At 38.8% G+C, this 25545-nt stretch overlaps 2 protein-coding genes across 2 annotated transcripts; one reads left to right on the forward strand and one right to left on the reverse strand.

Moving 5' to 3' along the window:
* The first annotated feature begins 1510 nt into the window (after window positions 1-1510).
* CTSO (cathepsin O) lies at window positions 1511-10637 on the forward strand. The gene is made up of 8 exons (XM_058024047.1): window positions 1511-1642; window positions 2213-2318; window positions 3310-3443; window positions 4403-4570; window positions 5988-6109; window positions 7279-7442; window positions 7905-7997; window positions 9336-10637. The coding sequence occupies exons 1-8, from the start codon at window positions 1511-1513 to the stop codon at window positions 9368-9370; spliced, it is 954 nt and encodes a 317-aa protein (XP_057880030.1). The 3' UTR covers window positions 9371-10637.
* Window positions 10638-10693: 56 nt separating this feature from the next.
* Window positions 10694-22011, reverse strand: TDO2 (tryptophan 2,3-dioxygenase). Its single transcript, XM_058024046.1, has 12 exons — window positions 21923-22011; window positions 21448-21553; window positions 20258-20348; window positions 19363-19433; window positions 17516-17643; window positions 15685-15871; window positions 14815-14922; window positions 13744-13855; window positions 13566-13623; window positions 12990-13069; window positions 12326-12416; window positions 10694-11494 (listed from the first exon to the last, which is right to left on the reverse strand). Exons 1-12 carry the CDS (start codon window positions 21955-21957, stop codon window positions 11341-11343), a joined length of 1221 nt encoding a protein of 406 aa, XP_057880029.1. The 5' UTR covers window positions 21958-22011; the 3' UTR covers window positions 10694-11340.
* Window positions 22012-25545: the final 3534 nt, after the last annotated feature.

The following is a 25545-nucleotide window of genomic DNA, read 5'->3' on the forward strand; positions in this document are numbered from 1 at the left end:
CTAATTTTTTTATGAAAACTATGTTTTAAAATAAAGCATAATTTCAACATCTTTCTGTTGCTTACATTAACTGGCAAAGTAAGATCTTTCCTGTTCCATTCTGCTGCACCATAGAGAATAAAACCATGTGACTGCTGCATTAAGGCTGCTGTTCCTCCCACAGCCAGTACATCCAAAGCTATTGTGACCACAGCAAGCTGTCCTTTGACACTCCTGCCAGACCCTACACCTGCACTTCTCACGAGGGCCTCAGTGCTCAGCCACGGTTTGATGGAATTTGCCTCAGAATTTGGCTGCTGAGGTTCAAACCATCCTTACAAAGGTTTCACCGTTCAGTTCTTATGTCATCCTATTCAGTCCCTATGCTGATCCCAGACCTCAATCTGTCATTCATCATTCCAGATGAATTTGTAATAAATTGGAATAACATCTCCAGCACCAATCCTGGGTTTACAGTGATGAACCGTGTCAGAATAACCAATAAAATCTGCCCTGCTAACAAGCTCTTCCATACACTGGTAATAAGCCAGAAATAGCCTTCTCTGTAACAAAACCAGTGGCAGTTCAGCTAATTCCATGGGAGGAGGGCAAAGGCAAGGCTGGATTGTGATCCCACAGGTTTGTTCCCCAAGCACAGTGCTACCAGGTGTGCTACTGGCACCACAGGACAGGACATCTGTGTTAACAAGAGGGTACGTGGGGGGAAAACAGCAGAGAGAACTGAAACATACAGCAGGTTTAAAGCAGACAAAGATCCTATTTACAGGCACTGCATAAAAATACCTGGTGATGGAAATTAACTAAAAGGGCGCTATTAACTCGTAGCGGCCTAATGGAGCTTTTAAACGCTGAACACTGACCTGCTTACCCAAGTACCAGCATGACCAGTCTCTGAGGAAAGTCATGGTTTCTCTCCGTGTGCTCTTTCAGCACCAGCTCTCTCACTGGCACGCACGGCTGCGGGCACCAGGCAGCTCTGCTCTGCCCACCCGTGCCTTCCCTTGCTAAAGCCTTTAACCTGCATTGCTTCCCTCTCCTGCTGGCAGCCCAGCTTGCAGGTACCAAGCAGGACCTGACTCAGGTACCAGCCTCTCGGAGAAGGTTTTTATAACCTGGCAAATACCTGAACGCTCAGCATCCCTCCTCCCCTCCCTGGCAGCCCTGCGCGCCTGGCTCCCACATGAGAAACACGGCTGCAAACACGGCTCTGCCCAGGCGCTGCCGAGCGCTCTCGGGCACAGCTCGGACTGGGCGCCATCCCCCGAGCCGCCAGGAGAAGGATCCGCAGCAGCGCTCCCAGCCCCGTGCGGCGCTGCGGGATCGGCGCTGCGGGGCGGGCGCTCCTCCATACCCCGCCCGGGCCCGCCCCGCCCGCCGGCCCGCGGGAAGCGGCAGCGGTGACAGCCTCCGGCCGCGGGCCGGGAAGGAAGCCGGGCTCGGCCCCTTTCCCGCTCGGAACCCGTCGGACCTCAGCCCCGCGGGCGGGGTGCGTGCCCGGGCCCGCCCCGCCATGGCGCGGCGGCCGATGGCGGTGCTGGCGCTGCTGCTGTGCCTGCTGCGGCCGGGCAGTGCCGCCCTCACGGGCACCCGGCTGCGGGATGGCGGCGGCCGGCAGCGAGGGGGAGCGGCGGCGGCTCTGCGGGTAGGTGTCCCAGCCCGCGCTGGCCTCACCATCTGCTCTGCGGGGCTGGGGCAGGCGGAGCGCCCCTCCTGCAGGCCCGGACGCGTCCCCGGTGCCGCTCCCGGTGCCCCTCCCGGGGCTCGCCGCCGGCCGCCGGAGCGGCTGCCCAGCCACATCGGGCCGCCGGGGGAGGCGAGGAGGCCTCTGTGTCATTATGCTGTTCTTTGGGTCCGTGAAGTGATGGGGTTAACTCGTATCTGGAGACGTTTTTGTGTATCTCTCAACCACAAGATTTGTTGTACTGTCAAAGAAGGACATCAGATGAGTTTGCCGCAGCTTGCTCTGTTTTGTCTGTTTCATGTCAATTTTTTGCACCTAACAAATGCTTTTTTGGTATCTGTTGGAGTTGAAATTACCGTAATGGCTTTCCTATTGCTAGGGATGCAGGATGAATTTGAGAATTTGAGATGAACAGTTCTTGTTATCCAATTTCATGTTTACTGTTACTGACCTTTTTTTTTTTCTGCTCTTACAGTTTTGTTCCTGCTACCAACTCAATAATGCCCACAATTATTTTTTGTATTCCTTCAGGAAAGTGCCGAAAGAATTAGATTATTGAATTCATTATCAAAAGATAATACAACTGCTGTCTATGGAATAAATCAGTTTTCTCACCTGTTTCCTGAAGAGTTCAAAGGTACATTTTCTGGTTTTCTAGTCCTTTTCTGTCATTTTTTAATTCTTTCCCAGAACCTTGTGTCTTTCACACTTACAGATTCTTCCCGTGCTGATAGTCAGCTAATTTACAATGGCTGGTACCAAACTGTAAGTACTTCTGGAGGACACAACAATCCTTTTTGTGTTCTGTAGTCTTGCAAGGTTGAATTACCCACAGCCTGAATATGTTTTAGTATTCAGGCAGTTCTGGTTTTCTTTCTTTCTTCTCACTGCTCTTTAAAGCTTTCTTCAATTACAACAGAAGAAAGGAAGATACACAAAGTTCTTCCTTTTTGAAAAAGGAAGATAAGAAGGTTCTGCAGTAAGTTCATATTCCCTACCCCAGCACAAGGTTGACCACAGTCCAAACAAAGCTTGGAGGTCCATGGCTGCATGATGACAGCTGGAGCTTTCTCAAGCAACATGACATACTTGATTTTCTTTTTTCCTAGAAAACTCTATAAAACTTCCCTTCTTGCTGTTCATGTCTGTTGTTACATTTTCTATTCATCAGAGGATTTAACATCTTGCTTTAATTTTAAATAACTAAACAACATTTTTTAGTGAAAACGTAGCAACTTTAAGGTGTTTCAGAATCCTTACTTTATTCTCCTCTTATTTTCCCCTTGTACATGACTAAAACTAAGTATTTTTTAAGTTAGTAAAATGTTTTGCAAATTTTCAAGTAAAAATTTTTTTTATGGAGTCGTTATGGTTATTGTTCAACTTCAGAACCACATTCCCTACAGAGAGTATTTCTGTTCTTTCTGAAACTGTAGAAATACATTCATTCTGGAGCATAATGATTGTTTTAAAATACATGAATTTTCTATGGATTTTAGAATGAGATACAATCTCATGGTTGCAACTGTAGATCAAAGTTACCTCTGAGTTCTAGTAAAGTAGTTGTTAGGGGGATTTTTTTTTTCTTTTTGTTCATAGATTTAAATATGTTTATATTCTGTGTTTAGCTATTTACTTGAGAAGCATGCCTCACAAACTTCCCAGATACATAAAAGTGCCAAAGGGGAAGGAAAAGCCTCTGCCAAAGAAGTTTGACTGGAGGGACAAGAAAGTCATTGCAGAAGTGAGAAATCAGCAGACAGTAAGTCCAGGTGTTTTCCCTTCCTGATTCTCAGCAGTGGGCTGTAGAGCACAGGGAAGGTTTTGCACGGACCAGCTCTGCCTGAAGACTCCTTGGAGCACTGGCACAAGAGTGGCCAGCTGAACAGACACAAAGTCATGTAGCATTTTATGTAAAGAGGTATTGGCTTAAAAGAATGAGGTGTAGGAGTTGTGCATTTAGAAATTGTAATATTCTTTTTGATCTAGTTGAGTGAATCTCCAAATATTTTGCATCATGTGTGTTTTGTATTTTTCTGAAGGAACCAAGTTCAGTACTTGGTCTCATCCCACCTGGAGAGGTGTAGATCCTTTCCTGTAACCAGACCCCACACAATTACAGTTTGTGCGAAAGTGGTTATGGTCCCTGTTAAGAAACAAGCGGCTCAATCCCCAGTGTCTCCTTTCCATGCTTCATGTAGGACCTTATAAGGAATAAATTCTGCTGCTTATTTTAAATGTCACAGTTCAAAGAGCCTGGAATTGCAGTATAGATTGTTATTGTCTAAGATATTTTCTATTATGTTTAATTTCATTTTATCATTTCTTAAACTGTAATCTACTTGTACAAAATTCTAGAAAAACTTACTAGTGTGGTTAAAAACTGATTTCATCCTAAGGCCACTTTTTTTTTGGAAAATGGATATCTCACAGTAAAAGCATCCTCAGACCTATCATCAAGAACAAAAATTCATGAGGAAAGAGTCTTTTAAAAAACGCCCATAATGCATTTCCAGCATTCAGAGAGCAATCTAGGGGGAAAAACAGTTCAGCATTTTAAATTGATGATAACATTTCTTTTTAATTGCCTTAAAAACAGAATTCAAGGACGATGTATTAAATGAAGAGCATTGGAAGACTCTTGCCTCTTTTTTTCATACCAGGCCTTGAAACCAAAGCTGACTTCTGCTTTCTCTGCCATTTCCCTTTTGTCTCTCTCAGTGTGGAGGCTGCTGGGCTTTCAGCGTGGTGGGTGGCATAGAGTCTGCCTATGCAATTAAAAGAAACACCCTGGAAGAGCTCAGTGTACAGCAAGTTATTGACTGCTCATACAATAACTATGGCTGCAGCGGGGGATCCACCGTTAGCGCTTTGAGCTGGCTGAACCAGGTTTGAAACTCTTAGTAAAAATCCCAAAAGGCTTCATCAGCTTCTCTATTAGCATTCTTATTTATTGGAAAAAAAAAACCTCATGGGGAAGGTGAAATGTACAGAGATTTTTTTTTTTTTTAATCACATGTTTGTGTACATATATGCATACACATATGTGCTTGTGTATATGTATATATGCTTATTTATTTAGTTTGGAACCAGGTGAGAATTAGTTCAAGCAGAATTCAAATTTGATTGAAATTTTATGGTCTATATATGTTCTTGTGGACGTAACAAATCAGTCCACAGGGGCTGAAAACAATGTTCCTGAATTCATTTGCAGGCATACAGTACCAGTGTAGACAGAGCCACCTATGCATATGGCATTTTGTGGATTTAAAGCACCAGCCTCTGGGGAAAAGAAGGGATCCTGACATTTTCTGCTTTCAAATTTCAGTAGTTTCCCTTGCAAACACTGTAAAATTATGTACAAGTGTATGTGGAAAACCTCAGAATAAAATGATCTGCATTTACCTTTGTTTCCCTTGAACACCAGGACACTGAAAATCCATTCAAAGTTTCTACTTCAATTGTTGCTAATATATTTCATTTCATTAAAAATTCAAAATGTGTGTTAATAACATGGGTACACAGAAGCATTTTAATGTTATTAAAATAAAAATACTCTCTCAGATTGAATTACAAAAATATGAAAAGAGTTCTTTCTTTTTTTTGAATTAAAAAAACCTCAGAATTTAAGAAAGCATAATTCTACCCCTATAGAGTAATATACCCATGGCTAATAACAGTCTAGATAACTTGTATAAGTTTGAATATCAAGAACAACAGAGGATACTCATCTTTTATTCCTCTGAAAGAACATTCCCTCTTGGCTGCAGAGGAACCACAAATGAATTAGGCTGAAGAAGTCACTATCATAAATATGCTGTACTCCAGAAGACATGAAAAGCATGAAAGGCTGATGCATATGCCATGTATTAGCATGAGAATTACATGCTAAGAACAGAACTGGACTTTACAGTATTTTATATAACTTTTCGGGATAATTTTCCTTCTTTAACCATCCCAAGGAGAATATAATTTTGTATGTGGAAGTCATTTGAGGAGAATTAATAGTTCATGAATGAACATCTGTGTCTTGAAATTGACAGAATTGCTTATGAGGATAGTTTAAATCAGAGATGCCTTTTAAATTTAGTTTCTTATTTAAAGATTTCTGAATCCCTGCTGAAGCTCAGTCAACAAGGAAACTAGAGCTAGTAAATAGTTATTTCACAATGTGACATTCTTACTTCTAATCTTGCCCAGTACACACTGAATTTTGAGTGGGTTATGTGGTCATTCTCCATATATTTTGAGGTGCATAGAAGAAAAGTCAAATGCATTAATTTCTTGCTCCATTACCTTCTTGCAGACCAAAGTAAAACTCGTGAGAGATTCAGAGTACACTTTCAAAGCTCAGACAGGACTGTGCCATTATTTTGAGCGCTCAGATTTTGGAGTTTCAATAACAGGATTTGCTGCATATGACTTCAGGTAGCTTTTATTCATTCTTTTCTTTCGCTGTCCTTTTCCTTCTGCGAACAGCAGTCATGGAGTTAGGTGGAGTGAACAGTGCATTGACCAGGCAAAGGATGTGAGGTTGGTTGCATCAGTTCTGTAGCTGTGTGCTGGAGAAGGATTAATGCATAACATCTTTAAAAGTTAAGGTTTGCCACAATGAATCCGCTCAACACTGCCATCATTAAGCCTGTTCAAATGAGAAGGCTTGAAATTGGGTCTCTTAAATTGGCTATAAACTGGAACATAGTCAGTTACAGTTTTTAATATATGAACATTACAGTTCTTTTGTCAGAAACAGTAAATCCTATCAATAGTAAGTGGAATTTATTGAAAAACAGGAAGCATTCAACTACTTCAGTATTCATGCATTTACATATCTACCCACATCCTCTCCAGCCCATGAGTTTAGAAACTGTGTTGCCAACTGAACTCTGTAAAAACTTCAGCTTTTTAGGTTTCTGTGTGAAGAAACTTCAGTTCTATTTTTTATCAGTGCAGTACAACTACTGAAAAAAGACAAGAAGTATTATTCTGACTAGGAATTGCGTTACTTCTAGCTATAAGTAACCAAAATCAATCATATCTTTGCCAGTCTGTATTTGCCAAATTTAGCTAATGAACAGATTTTTAGTGATGAAAATTTCCTGCTCCAGATAAATAAAACTGTGCGAGGGTGCTTATGATAAATGTCTGATAGTGGAAGTGTCCTGCGTTTTGATATGTTTGAGGCACATACTTTAGTGTATTATTAGGTAAAGAGGTACTTGTGTAGGTTTAAAAAGCAATGGGAAATTCTAATACAGACTAATGGTTTGTTCAAAGCTTGTTTGATTGAGAAGAGTGATGTACAAAAAGTATGAAGTGCTCTCCACTGCCACTGGCTTGGCCTAGATACCTTTTGCTATTTAATAATGTTATGTGTTTGGATCTACACCCGTCCCATAGTTTGTGTGTCCTGTATTTGTATCACTGTGTTGTAGTATATGAAATATATAATTACTGATGTGTGATACGTAGAACTTGGAGGAAAGAGTTTAATTATTTGACTTTTAAACTGTTCTTAACAAGGAGATTACAATCACTCTAATCACTTTAGTGTGCTAACTTAAGTAACTTGGTATTTTTACTCACTTCTTTTGCAGTGGTCAAGAGGAGGAAATGATGAGGATGCTTGTCAGCTGGGGCCCTTTGGCAGTGACAGTCGATGCCATTAGCTGGCAGGATTATCTCGGTGGAATCATACAATATCACTGCTCCAGTGGAAGAGCAAACCATGCTGTTCTTATCACTGGTTTTGACAGAACAGGTGCGTTTCCACCAGCTGAACTTCAGCACAGTAGGTTTCTTTGACTTGCAACTTGCCTTTTGTGGGATAAGTGATTAAAATCCAGAACTCGGTTTTCTGTTGGAAGCTCTTGGGTTTGATGTCACATCAGTTCTGGAAGTTCTGTGAAGATCACATCATCTTCACATCAGCCAGAAGAAAAACTGTTTTTGTCATTGCTTCTTCAGTTTGTAGGACTTCATCGTTGTAAAGCCAAGACCATGGCTGTATGTGTCCTTATGCTAGAAGAGCCCATATCCAATGTTCCCATACCAGAATATTAGCTCTGTTATCTATGTGAACAGCAGTAGGTTTCACTGGCCTGTATCATCCATCCATCAGAAGCTGTGTGAGATACTGAAATGCTGATTAACTCTGTGGAGTGTTAGGAGGCTAAAACTTCCCAACTCCCATTTTCTCTTGTTCATGAAATGTCTCTTCCAGGTAGCATTCCTTACTGGATTGTACAGAACTCTTGGGGGCCAACGTGGGGAATAGATGGCTACGTTCGTGTTAAGATGGGCAGCAATGTCTGTGGTAAGTCTGGCAAAAAGTAAGTGGTAAAAGCCATGGGCTGGGATATGTTTTCCAATAGCTATAAAAATTAATTATCACCATAATATAATATATATAATAAAAATATAATGGGATCCTCAGAGAGGCAGTACAATCATTGCTATGCTTTAAAAGAGGTTAAATGAGTCCAGATGGAAAAATAAATGAAGTGGTTGCTAGTTCAACCAAGGCATGTAGTTGAATGATTGAAAAACACCATGTAAAGGCAAAGCTGTATAAGACAAAACAAATAATCAAAGTACTCTTGTCCCTTACCATGCAAGGTAATGGCACTGTAAAATATCCAGGCATGTGTGATCCTTGTAGGTGAGTGCCATCGCTGTACTCCCTGTAGGTAAAACAGCTGCTGTTCTTGTCTGGTGGGTGCCAGTATCTCTGGGCTCAGTTTAACAAACAAATATGAAAAACTAATCTACCTGGAAATTGTGTACCCTGCTTGTGGCTTTCCTTGTAGGACAGAGATATATCCTTTCAGTGCTAGTTCAATCTCTTGCCCTATTGTTGTTTGCATGATTTTTTTCTTTGTGTTTGAGGGATTCCTGTAGCATTAAATACCCAGTTTCTGCTAGACATGGAGGCAAGGCAAGTCAAGCTCTGGTTTATCATCAGATTGCTGAGCCAAATTGGTGGGATGGTTCCACTAGATAAGAAGAGTTGTGTATCTGTTGTAATTTTATGTGTTAGAGTAACCCATTGGCTTTCCCTTCCATGTGTGTTTCACAGCAGCTCTCAGTCATTGCAGGAAGTGTTGTATTACCTAAATCATCTGCACATAAAGAATAGACAATATTCAGCTTGCCTGCACTTAGTAAAGATCAGAGCAATGTATCCAATCATAGCTTTCTCATGTTACTGAATCTTTGTTCTTACTGTTGTTGTATAAACAGTTTGGAAAGAGAAATTTACAAGTAGTGATACAGCAAATCAGTTATAGACATGGCAGGGAGAACAGATGTGTTATTTTCAAAAAGCAGGATCTTTCATATTTTCTGTAGTGTACCACACAAGAACAATCCAGCAAAGACAGTAGTTCCTCCTTTTCCCACAGAGATGTTGTCTTCTGATTTAGAGGTGCTCTGAAACCACCAGGACATAAAATTTTGAACATAAAAGCAGAGGAAGGAAGAGATTAGGCTTCAATTATACACAGTGGCAGGAGAGGAAGAAATAAAAGGGTTGCAGATGATTCCCTAGATTCCTACTGTCCTGGCTTGGAGGGGAGAGGGCATTATATGAACATGAATTTTGGGAAGTCTCCACTTCTGTATTTATTAAAACCAAATTTTATGTCATTTCTAGGTATAGCAGATACAGTCTCAGCAGTATTTGTTTGACATTCCTGTGAGCCTCTACAACTGGTCAAAGACCACAAGTATCATGAGTACAGACACTGTATATGAAGGTGGAATTCAAAAAACCATTTTCAAATATAAGAAATGGCTGTAAGGGCAATTCCTGCAACTCCTGGCTGAAGTTTTTAAAAATGTTTTTATTTTGAATTTGTGTTGAATGCCAAATTTCTCATGGACTAAGAAGACTGATTTGCAGAGTGCACAAAGGGAAGCTACAAAGATGGACTGAAGCCTCAAATGTAAAGCTTTATCCAGGTGTTGAATACTACTCCATAGAAAAGTCTTAAAAGGAAAGAAATTATGACAAATAAGAAGGAATTTGAATCAAAAAATCAATACTATAAGAGTATATTTGAAATCATTTGAGTGTAAGAAGAATCATGAGTAACAGTTTAGAAAGTCAGCAATTATGGAATATATCCAATAGAGTGAGTGTTAAATTTCCCTCATTAATTGAATTCAGACGTGCAACTTGCTGGTAATAAAAAGGTGTCCCAGCTTTGCTGAGCTGTGAAACTGCAGCTGTGGGCAACTGTAACTAGAACTCACAATGAAACATGTAATTCTAAAATGCTCTGAATTTTTCACCTCAAATGCTTTACCTGTATCTTTTAAGAAGGCCTACCATGAAAAGTGTTAAAGCAATTCTGTAATTTTTTGCACTCAATTATTGTACCATGTTTTTAGATTAGTTTTTTATAACTTTTATGACAAGTGCAACAAGTATTTATAATTATATATTGTTAGGTGATGCTGTTTTATTCCTTCTAATTGTTAATATTTTAAATGAAAGGAAGACCAAGCATGATGTTTCTTTACTTCAGGTTTTGCTACTTACTGAATTTACTTGGCTGAAAACTTCAGTTTTAAAAAATGTGAAGTCTTCTGTACTCTTGAGTGTTGTGTAGTCTGGCCTTCCCTGAGTGGCTTACAAACAAAGATAGCACTCTTTCATAACTGGAAAACAAAGTCTCTAATGGGCACAGATAGGAGTAATGTAGTCACAGCAATATGAAACACAGATGTGCCTGTGGTGTTTTTGAGGTGCTACTGACAGGTATAAGTACCTGAAGTACTGTGGTAGAGGGAACTTACCAGAAATTCCAGCCTACACTGGTTGTGTCTTTCCAAAGGGAGCACTTAAAAAGACAAAAGTCCATTTTATAAGATGGCAGTGCTTTATCAGTATTCTATAGCCAAAGTTGCCTTTTATTGTATACCAATTTGAATAAAAATCACTTTAAATGCCTGTAATACTCTTGTTTGAACTTTATAGTTTGCTTTAGAAGGAGACTTAACAAAAGATGAGCTTTAATACTGCTTTATTTGGAATGCAAAGTAAGTACTTATATCTGCTATTTTTAACAGTATTTCTGTGTAAGGGATTTACATTCACATGTAAAGAGATAGAAACATGATTCTTGATGTATTTTATGTTCAGGATGGTTTGGTTTCTGTAGATTCAGGACTTAGTTTTTGAATCTAGCTTTGGAAACTTTTAACCCAAAATTCTTTTTGAAATTGCATTAGAGCTCAGAAACGAATATTCTTCTGAAGGTGATGAGATTGATTATATCCTTAAGTAGTCATAAATTAGTAGCAGCCATTAGGCAAACAAGCAAATACAAAAATATGTACAAAGAAGTCATGATCATAATAACTGCATGTACTTTTCTCCCTTTCTCTAGGTGCAGGCTTTAAGAAGCCAGCCAAGAGTTAAATTTGCCCTGGGTTGAATTGGGGTATCATTTTACTCTTAACACAGGCTATCTCAATACAGATTTATTTTCTCTACAAGCAAGTAATTTCTTCCACAGGACAATTGTTCTATTCACAAAGCTGTCATACATAAATACATATTTACACACCCACAATCTTGGTGGGAATGGCTGGGAGCACCACTGAAGGTGAAAGTCAGGAGGTTGTTTACAGCAACAGCCTAGAAAGGCAGGTCAGTCAGAGTCATCACTGCTGAAGTAGGAGCTGTCACAGTATTCTGCTGTGTAAAGGAATTTATGAATGCTTGGGTTCATCTTTGGTATCCAGTGTCTTGGCACTAGAAATGTTGAAAGATTGAACAAATCCACAAACACCTTGTATCTGTCACTGAAAAAGACAATTGGAACAATATTTCTGTCAGCATAGAAGGCCATAATTTCTAAATCCTCAGTAATCATTCCTTCTCATGCAAATAACAAGATTCCTTGCACCAACCGTCCGGAATATTGCAGAGCAAGAATCCAGTCCTGACTTCCTAGGGCATAGAAGATCAGGCTTAATAGGGATCTATAGTAACATCTTTCTTCTGAAAATGCAGAGTCTATAGGGTGTGATCTCTAGCAGAATTTATCTAGGAACAATAATGTTAACCTGACATTGAGCTAGAGTGGGAGAGCTTTCTAAGACCTCAGGCATTCAGTCCTCAGCATCAGTCTAACATCTGCTTTCTGCTCTGCCCTCTGTTCCATTGGTTGTGATAGTAGTTGCTCACAGCACTGCATGGTGGTTCACAGCTCTTTGACAGCAAACCTCAAAGAAGGAGGTTGTGCAATTAGAGGTCATGCCAGGGAATAAAGAAACTCTGTCACACAGTAGCTGGGGCTCACTTCCAGTCTGTGTCACCTCCTTAACTTGGGCTAGCTGGCACACCAGCTGAACAATGCAGGGTTCATATTATTGCTATCACTGTAACACTTTGACTGAGAATTACAGATGGCATGAGTGATCAAAAGGGACTTTTTTGCCTTAGAAGGCTTGGAATTTATATGTCACTGATAAATAAATAAATGTACAACAACCAAGGAGAGATGTGCTGGAGTCCCAGAAGAGAGTCAGCAGCCCTCTGGCCTCCAGTGAGCCATCTGAATTATGTCTCCCAGCATTAGAGTGTTTGTGAGCTGCATTGCTGCAGGTACAGGGGAAACACATTATTTGTACCTCACTGTGGAACGCAAGTAGTGGTAGCCTGAGGAGCCTCCAGTGCCAGCCTTGCCACCAATCATTCTGTGCACCAGGCAGACATGGTTATCTAAATGATACAACAGGAGAAAATAGCACATGTTCAGTATTTAAATATAACTAAAGGGTCACACTTATTGAAGGTCATTCAGAGATCTTTACAGGGATACAGAACTCTAAGGTGTTCAGCAATGCAGGAGTTAATTCTGCCATTCTTTAGTCAATTATATAAAATTATTGTTCAGAATGAATTCAGAATGAACACACTAATTATTACACATTACTATGCTCTGTGAATACAGAATTACACATTCACTTATGTATAGATATGGAAGGAGGCAGAAGGAATGTTTGCATATAAAGACATGACATTATGACTTTTTGGGATACATTGAAAAATAGATACCTGTCCCTAGATAAGATAGTACACTTAAAGCAGGTCAGAGAAGTAATAGCTATACCTATACCTAATGATCACAGAAGCATCTCTTTATCTTCCCTCTTGGCTGAAGTACATACAAAAGGAGTCATTCCTATTGCGTGAACTCCAAAGCTCAGTTCTAAGACTGGGTGTAACTCAGAGACAGAACAATTTATTTGCATCTAGAAGAGGGAGTGTCACAGTCAAAAAAGTCAAACTTACATCTCCATTTAGTCATGAGCACATCAAGATCCATAAGGGAGGTAAGAAGCTGAAATGGAACCTGGAAACGAGGCTCCTCCCTTGGAAAATGAAAGAGAGGACAGTGAGAGCTCTCAGCATAAGCTGTATTTTTCTAAGTTGCACTTCACCAGTGCTTAGTGACTTAAAGCTTGCTTTTCTTAAATTGGTACTGGAATATTACTAGATATTTTAACAAATGCTTCTGCTATGTAAGTCTTGATCTGCCCCTTTATTTTTGAACTTGGAAACAGACTCCAGACCTTTCTAGGACAGGTAAAACAAGGCATTTACTAGTTACAATCTGAGGAGCAGCATCTGGTCAAGCTGCCCAGAGGGGATGTGCAGCCTCCCATCCTTGAAGATATTCAGAACTCATCAGGACATGGCCCTGAGCAGCCTGGTCTGACCTTTGAGCTGCATCTGACTAATCAGGGTTCCTGTGGAGGGCTGAAATAGATTCCTTCCCACAGCCCATTCCAGCCCAACTAAACCTGTGCTGCTGTTCTTAACCTTCACCTCTCCTCCTGCCAGTCACCATCAAAGACACAACATCACCTGTAGAAGTAGATCATCAAGGCCCCCTTCAGTGCTTTGTAGGACAGTCTCCTCTCTCCTGCAAAATACAAGTGTCCTCAGTTGGCTGCTCATTCTCCTTCAATGCTACAACAAGCATTTATAAATAACATGTATAAACCATACAAAGTACATATTCACATATGGTAATAAAATCTACCTTTACTGAGCAGATGTTCATGGCGTTTTTCATCAAACAATGAAAGTAAAATGTCTCTCTGCTTTTGGAATTCAGACAGTAAGTCATCTTTTTCTTCTGATTCTGCTTTGGCCTTTGGTATTTAAAACAAAGACAGGCTTTAGAATTCAACAGGGAAAATTAAGCACTTGAATGACTCATTTTGCAATTTTTATTTAAATAAATACTCTGAAGTTTGAATCTTAGATGTAAGAACTGTATTTTCAAATAAGATATGTGAGTCACTGTCCTTTGAAAAGTGCAATTACCAAGAAATGTACAATTAAATAGATTCCAACACAACCCAGATAAATGAATATTCAAACAAACTGGCAATTTATTGCATTTCTTGATCTAGAGGCCTTAAAAAGTTAATCATAATTTGTTTGAAGTCTGATTTATTTGTTTTCAAGGCAAAAAAGTTACATCTTTGCAGAGCAGTGGCCAAGAAAATTGTAAATAAAAAGTTTAGATAAGTTAGAAAGACATAAACAGATATTCTCAGGAAGTTGATAAATTCTTTTTTTTTTCATTAAAAATGAAAATATTAAAAAATGTTATTTAAAGCTGCAGATCTTGAAATAGTCAGGGATTTTCTGATGTTTATTTGCCATTGCAATTCAAATGATCACACAGCAGCAAATTGCCATATACTGTTAAACAGAAATGGGCTCTTAATGGGACATTCCATATCCACAGCTCAAGAGTCCAAACTTCATATTCACTTTATATTGTAGATGCAGGCACTAATTAATGGTGAAGTTGTAGTTTCAGTTAAATCAAATTCAGCCCTTCCATTGATACTAATCCATCCCTTTTGCAATCCTGATCATCCATGTATCTCATGCTTTAAATCATCTTAGGTGTCAAATATAAAAAATATTCCTATTTCCTGAAGAATTTGCATTTTTTTCTGCTTCTTGCAGAAAAAGACTGATGAAGATTAAGTGAAGTGAGTGAGAAACTTTGAATAAGCCAAAAGTTAAATTTATGTCACAATATCATTTTGCCAGATGTCTTTGCCTACGATTAGTTCAAGAGTAAACTATATACCTGTATCAAGGCAAATTCCTCTTCTAGGCCTTTTAAAACATTCTCTTCAAATTGTCCCCAGAAATCAAATTCTTCTGAGTCAAGTCCCGGAGTTCTTTCCAGCCATGCCTTTAATAATAATAATAGCAGTAGTGGTAGTAATGATAATATATTCAAACAATAGCAATGCAACTGCATTATCTTAGAACTACAAGTTATAGCAATATAAATTCTACTGCTACAATTCTGGTTTAGCAATAAGCACTTTACAGTATCCTGCAGAAGTGCTTAGTGCTAAATTCAGCATGTCCATGTGGATGATTTACACCTGCCATACCATAATGGTGCCATACCAGCCCCCTCAGGTTCCAGGTTGCATGGACAATGTTGGAAGACAGAAGCTGTCTCATTCTAAGGATATATTTAAAGCAAACTACAGAAAAACAAACCTTATTCCAACATGTATATAAGATAAGAGTAATGATAAGTCTCAGAAGGAAGACAGAGCCATCTATAGTTTTTAACCTCTCTAACAGCCATCACTAACAGTGGGACTATTTTTAAAATTTTCCTCCCAAAAGGGCTTATAGTCACAAAAAGCAATGCAAGTGAAACAGTGCATCTACATTCTTAGCTCACACTTCCACAATGCTATTTACCAGTTTAACAGCCAGAATTTTCAGATGAAAGCAAGATGTTGTGAAAAACCAGTTGGTTTACTAACAATTAACTCTCTTTCATGCCAAATTTGTCAAGAATCCAAAATACAATTGACAGAATTTGCCAACATGCTTGTTTCTCTTAAGGTAGGAGAATTTGTCACTGACACTAATGAAGGACATTCTTGGGAGATGGGGAAAATGCGGCAAGGTCCAAGACAGACATTGTTACCTCCACAAGTTGCAGTAGTGTTGGTTCTTGCTCTGATTGAAGCAGTAGTTCATGATCCTGTCCCTTGAAGTTATCACGGTAATGCCTTCTGTTATAAGGCACTCTCAGGCTTTGGGGAACTCCAATCTTGTTCTCCAGCAAGCGAAACTGCAGGCTCTGAAACCCTGAGGCTGGGCTTAGGTAGTACCTTTGGGAACAGAAGAAAAGATACAAAAATGCAGGATGTTATTTTACAATGGTGGGTTTTTCTTGTTCTCTAAAAATCCCCCATATTTCACATCTGAAGAATATCAAATAGCTATCTGAAGACTTTTTTATATGACTGTGCTTAGGAAAAGAAAAAAAAACAAGCAATTTTTATGCAACTACAGTGCAATTAAAATCTCATTTTCTAGTTCTGTGTTGTTTGTGCATACACAGGTAGTGCAAACGTAAACATGTGAATTTGTGCTTTAAAAGGGCAGCTTTGTGCATGTGATGTACAGGAGGCAGTGTCAGTGAATAGAATTTCCTTTCCAAATAGACTAAGCAGCTGCACTCCAAAAAGCTATTACAAAAATTTTCACAGCAACAACATGCCATTTTAAATAGTCTTGATACACAACATAATTCCTATATATTATTATGTATAATAGTCTATACATGCAATATATAGATCTGCAATATTGTATATTGCCTTATTCTATAGAGTAGAATAATGCTCAAAAGAACTCCAGTGGAGGTTTTTTTTTGAAGGATTCATTAATGGGAATCTTAAAGAGTTTAGTCATCTGACCATGCTGAAAAACAATTATATATAAAAGCAACCTGAAATCCCACATTGCTAGATAATTGTAATGCATTTTGAATTGTGAGTACAAGATTTGACAGTGACACATCATTGATTTAATCTTATGTTTACTTATCAAATGAGTATGTGGCTGAAAAGCTGAAGCAGGTATGGATGAAAATGGATGATTAGCCCATGGATTTCCCCTGCTGTAGGGTAATGCTCAATTCAAACCAGTGAAGAAAATTCATAGTTTCCTGCTCTTTTCAATGGGGAACATTAAAAGAAGGGAAAGGCTGCCAAAATGCAAAAGTGGATGGGATGCTGGATGGCACTGAGGTCACAAGACAGACAGATATGCACAAGCGACACAAGCAGGAGAAGAATAGGGAAGGGAGACTATGGATGAAGCTGTAACACGTGGTAGTGTGGTGAAAGGGCCTAGATGTAGAGAGGGAAGAGAAGGAAATGTGAGAGGATCCAGAGAAAGCCTGAGCAGAAGGCAGAAGAGGTACAACCACCCAGCCCAGCAATGCACTGAGCTGCTACTGGACAGCAGAAGTTATTGGGGAAAAGGACAAGGGGCAGCAATGCTTCCTTCAGCCTCCAGCACTGCAGGGCCAAAGCAGCACCATGCAAACCAAGACAGCTGAAATACCTGTTTGATAATCTAGAGAGAGGGCATGTCTCTCCCCCAAGCTCTTCTATGATTTGCCACTGAGCAAGTCTTCAATCTGCAGTGCCAAGTTTCAACTAAATTGCTATCAGAACCGTGAGCTATTTCTGTTGTTTCTGCTGTTTTAACTTTTGACCCTGAAACCAGTCAGCAGCACCCTACACAAAAGAGTCAACAATTCATTTGTACTTCTTTCCAGAACATTCTGGACTCACAGTCAGGGTCAATTTCATAACTGACCCTTGCACTTTAATGTCATGTTTGCCTCTCCAAGGTGAGCTCTCAGCCTGCTGACAGACACCAACACACATGCAAAATTCACAATCCGTTCTAAGGGTGGGAATTACCAGCTCCTGGATTGCTGTGGAGGAATAGTAAGTCTTTACCTGAAATCAAAGAAGTCCAATGCAGTCATAGTTTCCAAAACTGAGAACTGTTCCACAAGTAATTTCAGAATCAGTGAAATTCTGTTCATTCGAGTAATAACCTTCAGCATGTTCCTCTCATCTCTTACCTGTAAAAAAAAACAAATAAAGATCATAACCAGAATGGTGCTTTGTAGTTTTTTATAGATCTATGTAGTTTTTTCATGTCTTTTCACTGTTGTACATCACTGTAGTTCCCAAGTCCTTCCCATATGAAATCCATAGAAGCAGAATCTCATATGGAACAGAGCACTCTGGTTTTAACTTAAAACTAAAACTCTAAATTTCAAAGATTGAAATATATTTTTTTCTGACTGATGCTACATTATAGGTAGGCCTATAATGTAGGGTTTTCTTTATTTTTCTTTTCTCTGCTTTTGACTAAAATAGAATTAAAAAAAAATAAATTCTAAAAATAATTTATAATTTCCAATATTTGCAATATTATTGTAACTTGATATTATATATATGAAAATTATAAATTTTCCATTATAATTACTTCTAGAATAATTTCTATTTTTGCTCCATTCTGCAAGCCATAAGGCAGCTAAGGAAATTACTTAGAACTTGAGAAGCTAACTGATCTGACAGCTACATCAGGAGAGCACATCTAAAACATGTTCATCAGAAACGTGCATTAGCAAGCAGAGAAGAAGCGAAAAGACTCCATCTGGTGGGAAATAGATAATATTAAATGGAAAACGCAGAAGTTCTTTTTTTTCACTAAATTAAACACTCTGCCTGCAGAGGAGTCTGCTAAAATTCTGTTCAGTTTCAATGGGATTCAACTTCTCTCTGAAATCTGGGCATGCAACCAGGAAATATCAAACTACAAAAAATGGCAGATGATATTCATTTCCCTAATTGCTTGGCTGTGTATTTGACCTTAACATTGACATTTCAATTTCTGATCACAAGCAAGGCTTCATTTTTCACAAAAAAAAAAAAAAAAAAAAAAAAATTTCTCTTAAGAACTGGTTAAGTTACAATTTGATAAAATATTAAACTAAAATGCCAATGAAATTAGGAATATAATGGACAACAGAGAACATTTTCATTGGACCTTGAAAAGAAAGTTCCTTTTTTCAATCTGGTCTAGTTTCAAATCTGCTGCTTAGACACATGCTAATGATGTACTCAAGGTATTTCTCAAACTGCATGCTGTCAGGTTTTTCTGTGGATGTAGTACAAATTCAAGAGTTTTCCTTTCTTACCCACTCTTATAATGTCTGCTTAGCTTTGGACAAATGTGAAGAGTTGCTTATATTTCTAATTTTCAGAAATTCTTGTGCCGTATTACACTGCTTTGGATTATTGCTTCTCTGTTGGATTTACTATTACACAATCACAAAAATGTGTTCTCCTCACAGCAGATATTGCATGGAAGGAGATGGTATGTAGACTTCAGAAACTGAACAAAGGCAGAAATTACTTTTCAACATAAAAATACCTATAAGCCTTCTGCTTTTTAGTTTTGCCTCTGAGCCTGCCTTTTCTGCAGTAGATATTTCCAGCTTAAGTTTCTGCAGTTACTCAGCACTAGCAAGAGACTATGAGAGCATTTTGGCCAATGAAATTGGCCCTGGAAGGTGATCTACACAAAAGGCATACTTCAGGAGGAAGTAAAATTTTGCTGATCAAAAATCTGTACTAATGGGATATAAGACCAAATTTTATTTGGTCTTTTGATGCTGTTTCTAAAAAGAGCACATGTTCTTAAGTAAACCCAAGTATATCAGACTAAGAGGCAAGAAGCAAGAGAAAACCAGGGCTGAATTTTCCCAAAATTCTTATTTGTTTTAACTTACATGACCATTTTGAAAGATCACTCGCACAGAGTCCATTTCCCACAAAATCTGCTTAAACCACAGTTCATATGCTACAACAAGAAAGACACTGTTAGCAACAACTTCAAAGTTACTTTTTCTTCTTAGCACCAGGAAAAAAAAATTTTTACATGTTGATTTGAAATTAATAGCCTACATTGACACTGCCAGTGCAAAAGAAGATATATCTAACTTATTACTTGTTACACTATTCTGTCCTTTACCTGAAGTATTAGGCAAAATAATCTAGAGTTGAGAATACTGACAAAATTTTTAAAAATATGTTTTACACATCAGATATTTCATCGGCAGATTGCTCATCACAAAAAGAGGAAAGAGAAAATCCAGATCATATACTTCAATAAAGTCTAACTCAACACCTGCTTACAAACTACGTGTTTTCTGTCAGTAACAGAAAATATCATCATGCCAGGGTCTGAAAAACAGAAGGATATGGGCATTATGGAGTACCTAACTGGTGTGCTGATTTCTAGACAGATTCTAGATGGCTAAAACTGGAGTTTCAGAGAAGGCACAAGGCAACACCCAAAATTTGCCTACAATAACCTGCATAGCATCCTGTTGCTTGGATGACCCCAAGGTTTTCACTGCCTTCATTTCTGTAAGAACAGAACTACCCATGTCTTAGTTTACCAAATCCAAATGTTATACTTATGCCTTCACAAGCAAAGAGTTGATTACTGCCTTACAATTTATAGATGAATATATGCATATACAAAAAGAGATAAAATACAAAGATAATGCTGTGCCAATGTCTGAAATTAGAAAAAATGGTGTATTGCATGTGTCAGCACCAATTAATTCTCTGTGGCAAAAATATTGGCTAAGTAAACCACCCCTGCACCCCTCCACTTACCTTGATGTGTCACAATGAAAAGATGCTCATCATGGATTTTTTTCCCTTTCTTCTCACTCTCAAGTTCTTGAGCATTCAATATTTTGTTCAGCTTAAAAATAAAGGTAAGAACTGTTCTGTAAAGCTCTGCTATCAGTAATGGTAGTGTTACTGCATACAGCTAATTTTTAAGAATAATATTTTTAAAAATACATATACAGACCTCACACTCTAGGTTGTATGAAAATTTAATTAAATTGTCTCAGGTATGACTTTTAATTTTTAATTAGAAAAAATCTTGCCTGAAATGGAACATTTAGGTACCTCAAATAATAAAGTTTTGACAATAATTTAAAGGGTAATTTTAATTACATAAATATATGTATGCATAGTTTAAAAAATAGAGAAAACAAAATATCCAGCATGTTTTCCAGATTTTAGATCTATACTGTCCTGTCCCATGAAAACAGAGTTCCTATAGTAAAATTCTTAGTAATCATGCAACAACATCAGCATAAGAGCTCTGAGTTGAGACAGTAATAATAATTTCAGTTCTGATATTATTAAATTTTTTTCTTAGTCAAATTTACAATCTAATCATAGCTGTTTTCAAATTAATCTTTGCAAAATTCTAAAGAGTATGTCAACAAATCAAAGTTAACATACTCTTACTTTAGTTCAAAAGAAGAGTAATTCCCTTCAGTTCACACTGTCTAAAAAATAAACACAAAAGAACTTCTGGATTCTTTTACTATCTATGGTACTTTATCTGTACTTATTTCTTAATTACTTCCAGCTTTTGCAGAAAAGGGTTTATTTGGGGGAGGTTTCTTTTATGTTCCCCCGTAGTCATCATCCTACCCCCTAGATTTACCCTCCCCCTGAAATAGATTTTTCCAGCCAAGTGTTCTGGATGTTCAAGGACATTGTGCAGATCCTGCTGACGTGCAGAAATTGCTGACCAGAGAAAGCTTTTAGTGGTGTGTCACTTTGCAGTTTGCCAACATGGATAATTCCCTACCAACCCCCACAAAATATCCATATTCCTTGCAGTCTGAGAGCCCACCTTGAGGTCCCAGGTGAGATGGGCACCTGTGCCTGCTACACCTGGAGATGTGTCTCAGTCAGTGACCGACTGCTGGCAGCAGTGTCAGTCACAGGGGCTGCCTCAAGAGCAACCAGCACAGCACACATGAAACCAGTTAACTTACTTGTAGGTATTCTCCATAGATAAGCCCACCTTTGCTGGCTTTATTTATGCCTTCTTGAGATTTGTCATTATTTTCATCTTCCAAAGATAGTTTGCTAAAATTAAATCTAAGAAGAAAATGAAGTAAATATGTGAGTTGCTTAATTAAAGAATTATGAATATACCTGCCTTTTTACTAACATCTACAATTCAATCAATGCTTTATTTTGATAAACAGAACCAGTAAAGCAGGCTCTTGATAAAAACTGAAATTCCTCTTGTCACAGTAACAGCTGGTAACATCACATAAAATAACAAGTGCTCAGACAAGTCCTTGTATGATCTCTACTTATTTAGTAACAGCTAAATGATAGCTACAGCTACAGCTGTCTATTTGCTGATAATAAGTAATTCCTCTCTGAGATTTCATATTTTGCACTAACACCTTATCATTTGACTGGAATTAATAGAGCAAAACAGAAAGAGGAAGGACTCACAGGTAATTCTTCCCCGCAAAGGGGCACTGGCTCATGGTTTCAGGATCCAAACTCGCTGAGCTGCACACGGGGGAAAATACCCTGATAGTGTCCCCAAACCTGCTGCAGCTCCCTTTTATGTAGCCTTATCTCACTGCCAAGGCCAACCCCCAAATTCCCCTCCTTAGCCCTCAGCCCATCCCCTCTATTCAATAATGGCAGAAACCATCACAGCACAAAGGTCAGGAAGTTCATGTGTTGTTGGCTCTCCAGGACTGTGTTTTTCCCTGCCAGTTAAAAAATGAATGGATGAAATGCTTGTTTTGTCCAATGCCACAAGCTTTTTGTGCTTTTTATGCAAGGTTTCCACCAGTTGCTTCTTTGGATGCATTTGTATGGTGCAGCGTGTAAGATGTAAACCAATGAGAGGTCTGTGTGTGATAAAAAGGCAATATTTAATAAAACCATGAATTGTTAGAGTAGGTTTTTAACCTGCAGCCTTTTGTATCAGGATACTATTAAGTTTAAAAAATTGGACACAGGGAAAGAGAAAAGAGGGATGGGCATGGGGGTGGAAGTGAAAAAACATGTTTCCATGACAGACTAAATAGTGCTTATTCAAAGAGATTTCAAGTAATAGATATAATTTTTAAAGAATGTACACAGATTAAGTGAAGTACTAAAAACATCATGAACCTCTCATGCTGGTTTTCCAAGTATTTAATTCAGAATTATTTCTTAATTTTATCTCCTTGCACAAAAATTTCAGTCTCATTTATTGACAAATGTTACTCAATTCTATCTGGTCATCAGCTCAACACACAATGAAGTAACATGTAACTAGCATACACTTCTTCTCTGCCTGCCAGCCCTTTCTGAAAAAAAAGTTAATGCTCAGTTTCACTGCAAACAAAACTACAGGACCTCTGTGACCCTGGATCATTTGCTCTCTGCAAGACTTACTCTGCTTAGTGGTGTCTGTGTGGTGGTTTCAGCTGTTCCAGTCCCTTAAGAATAGTTTTCTCATTAAAAAAAGGCAGATGTAGGATGTGGGTGATGGGATAGATACCCCATTCAGCCAGATGTCATTTCTCAGGCTTTACACAAATCAGCTTAAATTGAAGTTGAGCCACAAGAAATGTAGGACTTCACTGAAGCAGCTACCAAGCAAGGTCAAGGAGTTCTTCCTTCCTGATATAAAACCTGACAGAAGAAAATAATCCTCTCCTTACACACACCTACATGTGCTCAGCAATGCAGACAACTAGAGATGAAAGTGAGGACATCACAAACCAAATGCTGAAAGCCACTTTTCACATATTTGCACTCAAACTGCTTGATTTACAAATGTGGAAATCTTGCACATCCGTATATCTCAAAAGAAAAAGAAGATTTATCTTGTCATTCCTCTATATCTTCACCTGAAACATCCAGACTGAGCCTGCATAATGAAATCAAGCTGTTATCTTTTCTCATGGCACAAAGAAAGTAAGAATGCAAAACTAGTAAAAATAAGGACAGTTGGAAAATATTGAACTTTTAACCTCACAAAGCATGTTAATGTGTGTTTTCTTGTGCAGTTTTATTTTCTTCTGTGAAATACAGAGAATTATAAACTTCCGGTGCAATGATCTCTGACAGGCAACCTTTACATTGCCTACCCAGCAGGCAAAGGACTTTGAAGTAGCAGAGCCCTTTTACACTCTCTACTTAACAAAACATTAACTCCCTATTTGGGACGTAATAGTACCATTAATTCACTCAGGGTTAGCAAACTCACTTGAAATCTAGCTGGGGATATTGTCTAAGCAACAACTATACAAACACCCCTTCCAATTCAGCAACAGACAGCCTTCAGTCAATCAAGTAAATCGGCCAGACAAGAGCAATTTAGAAAGTTTTTTCCAGTGTTTCCAACATGTCAAATTCCTTGTTTAAGGACCTCATAGCTGATTGGTCCCAAAGCTGTAAACTGATCAATTCCTAAAGAACTGGGTAATGTTATGGATAACATTTGCATCCATTCATTTAAGAAAATTTAATCTCACACTAGCTGAATTCAGCTCTCTAACCGTTGCAACTACAATAGATCTAAAACTCTCCAAGATCAGTGGAAAAAGATATCTTGATGAGGACTTGAAAACCCCTGAAAAAAAACCACAGACAATGGTTTTCAGACAATGGTTGAAGCCATCTCGATAAGGCTTCAAAGTATGTAACTAACTTGGTAGTAAAATAATTTAAGTGGCTTGTATGACCTGATTATGAAACCGTCTGTTGGTAGTGTAGATGACAGCACAGCTTACAAGAGCCCTCAGGTTTGGATCAGCTCAGAGCCTTGAACTCTGGCATGGCTGCAGACACCCTTAGAAATAAATGTGCTTCTGCCATGCTGCTCAAATCTGGGGCTCACTGTAGGGACATGATTTTTATTGGAGTGTCCTTTATATCCTGACAGAGATTTATAGCCACTTGGTCATCTCTCCTACTAGCATAATCATAAACAAGTCTTGATGAAAAAAGCTCTTCAATGTGAATGTATCCAAAAGCAAAACATAACTTTAATTTTAATTGATGGTATTGCTTTTTTCTCAAAATGTACCTTCACTTCCCTTTTTCATGTTGAACACTCAAAACCAGAAAGAAGCAGATCTAGCCACATGCATGACTTGCTGTTCATGCTGCAGATGACTGAGCAAGGCTGTGAAAACTAAGAGTGTGTGCGCCCTTGAGTTTTATTTAGTTATTTGTTAATTTACTTCTAACATGTGAAAGTCAGATAAAAAACCTTCTTTTCATCACAGGGGACTCTTATCTTCAGCAGACAGTGAGAATGTTCTGTTTTGTGACTGGGCTGAATACAAGACAGTTACACACAACAGAAAAAAAAAACCAAAAAAAAAAAACCCAAAAAAACCCCTAAAAACAAAACAAACAAACAAAAAACCCCACAGCTTCCCAAAACTGCTCTTTGTGGCCTTCAAATGCACTGCCACAGCCTTCATGACCAAGCCTGGGAATTGTTAAGCACCCCTCTTAATTCACCCTGGCCCTTTTCCATTTACCTGCTCTTCCCAGGGGGATGTGGGGTGGCTGGACTGGCTGCAGTAGGGCTGCCGAGCAGGGACAAACTGAACTTGCTTGGACTGAGAGCAGTGATTCACATGGGCAAAAAGGGAGCCTCTCCCCAGCCTGGCCAAGGGAGGTCCCATGTAAGGCAGAGGTGGCCTGCAGCATGATTTATGGATACAGCCAGAGCCAGGAGTTGGCATGTTCTCACTGTGGGGCTCTCTGTCTGAAACATTATGGTCTGATGAGAACAGGTCAGTAAGACTGTCCTACACACTGTCATGAATCCAAAAAAAGTATGAATTGGAAGTGACCGGTCCACCCAAGCCAAATCTCAAGTTTTCCTACATGAAATCACTTATGGAGAAGAAAAAGTACACACACAAGTGGTTTGGACAATGTCACCCATTCTACTGCTCAAACTCTCATCCTGATTACAAAATCCTCACAAATCAATTTGTTTGTCTAGTGTTTGCTAACTTGAAGAAAGAGCTCAGAGAGCTTCTGACTGCAAACAAATGACGCTTGAAGCTTCCCAGCACTCTGGTCCAACAATTGCAGACTAGGAGCTACCC

Source organism: Melospiza georgiana, chromosome 5 (assembly GCF_028018845.1).
Source record: "Melospiza georgiana isolate bMelGeo1 chromosome 5, bMelGeo1.pri, whole genome shotgun sequence".
NCBI classification, from domain to species: Eukaryota; Metazoa; Chordata; class Aves; order Passeriformes; family Passerellidae; genus Melospiza; species Melospiza georgiana.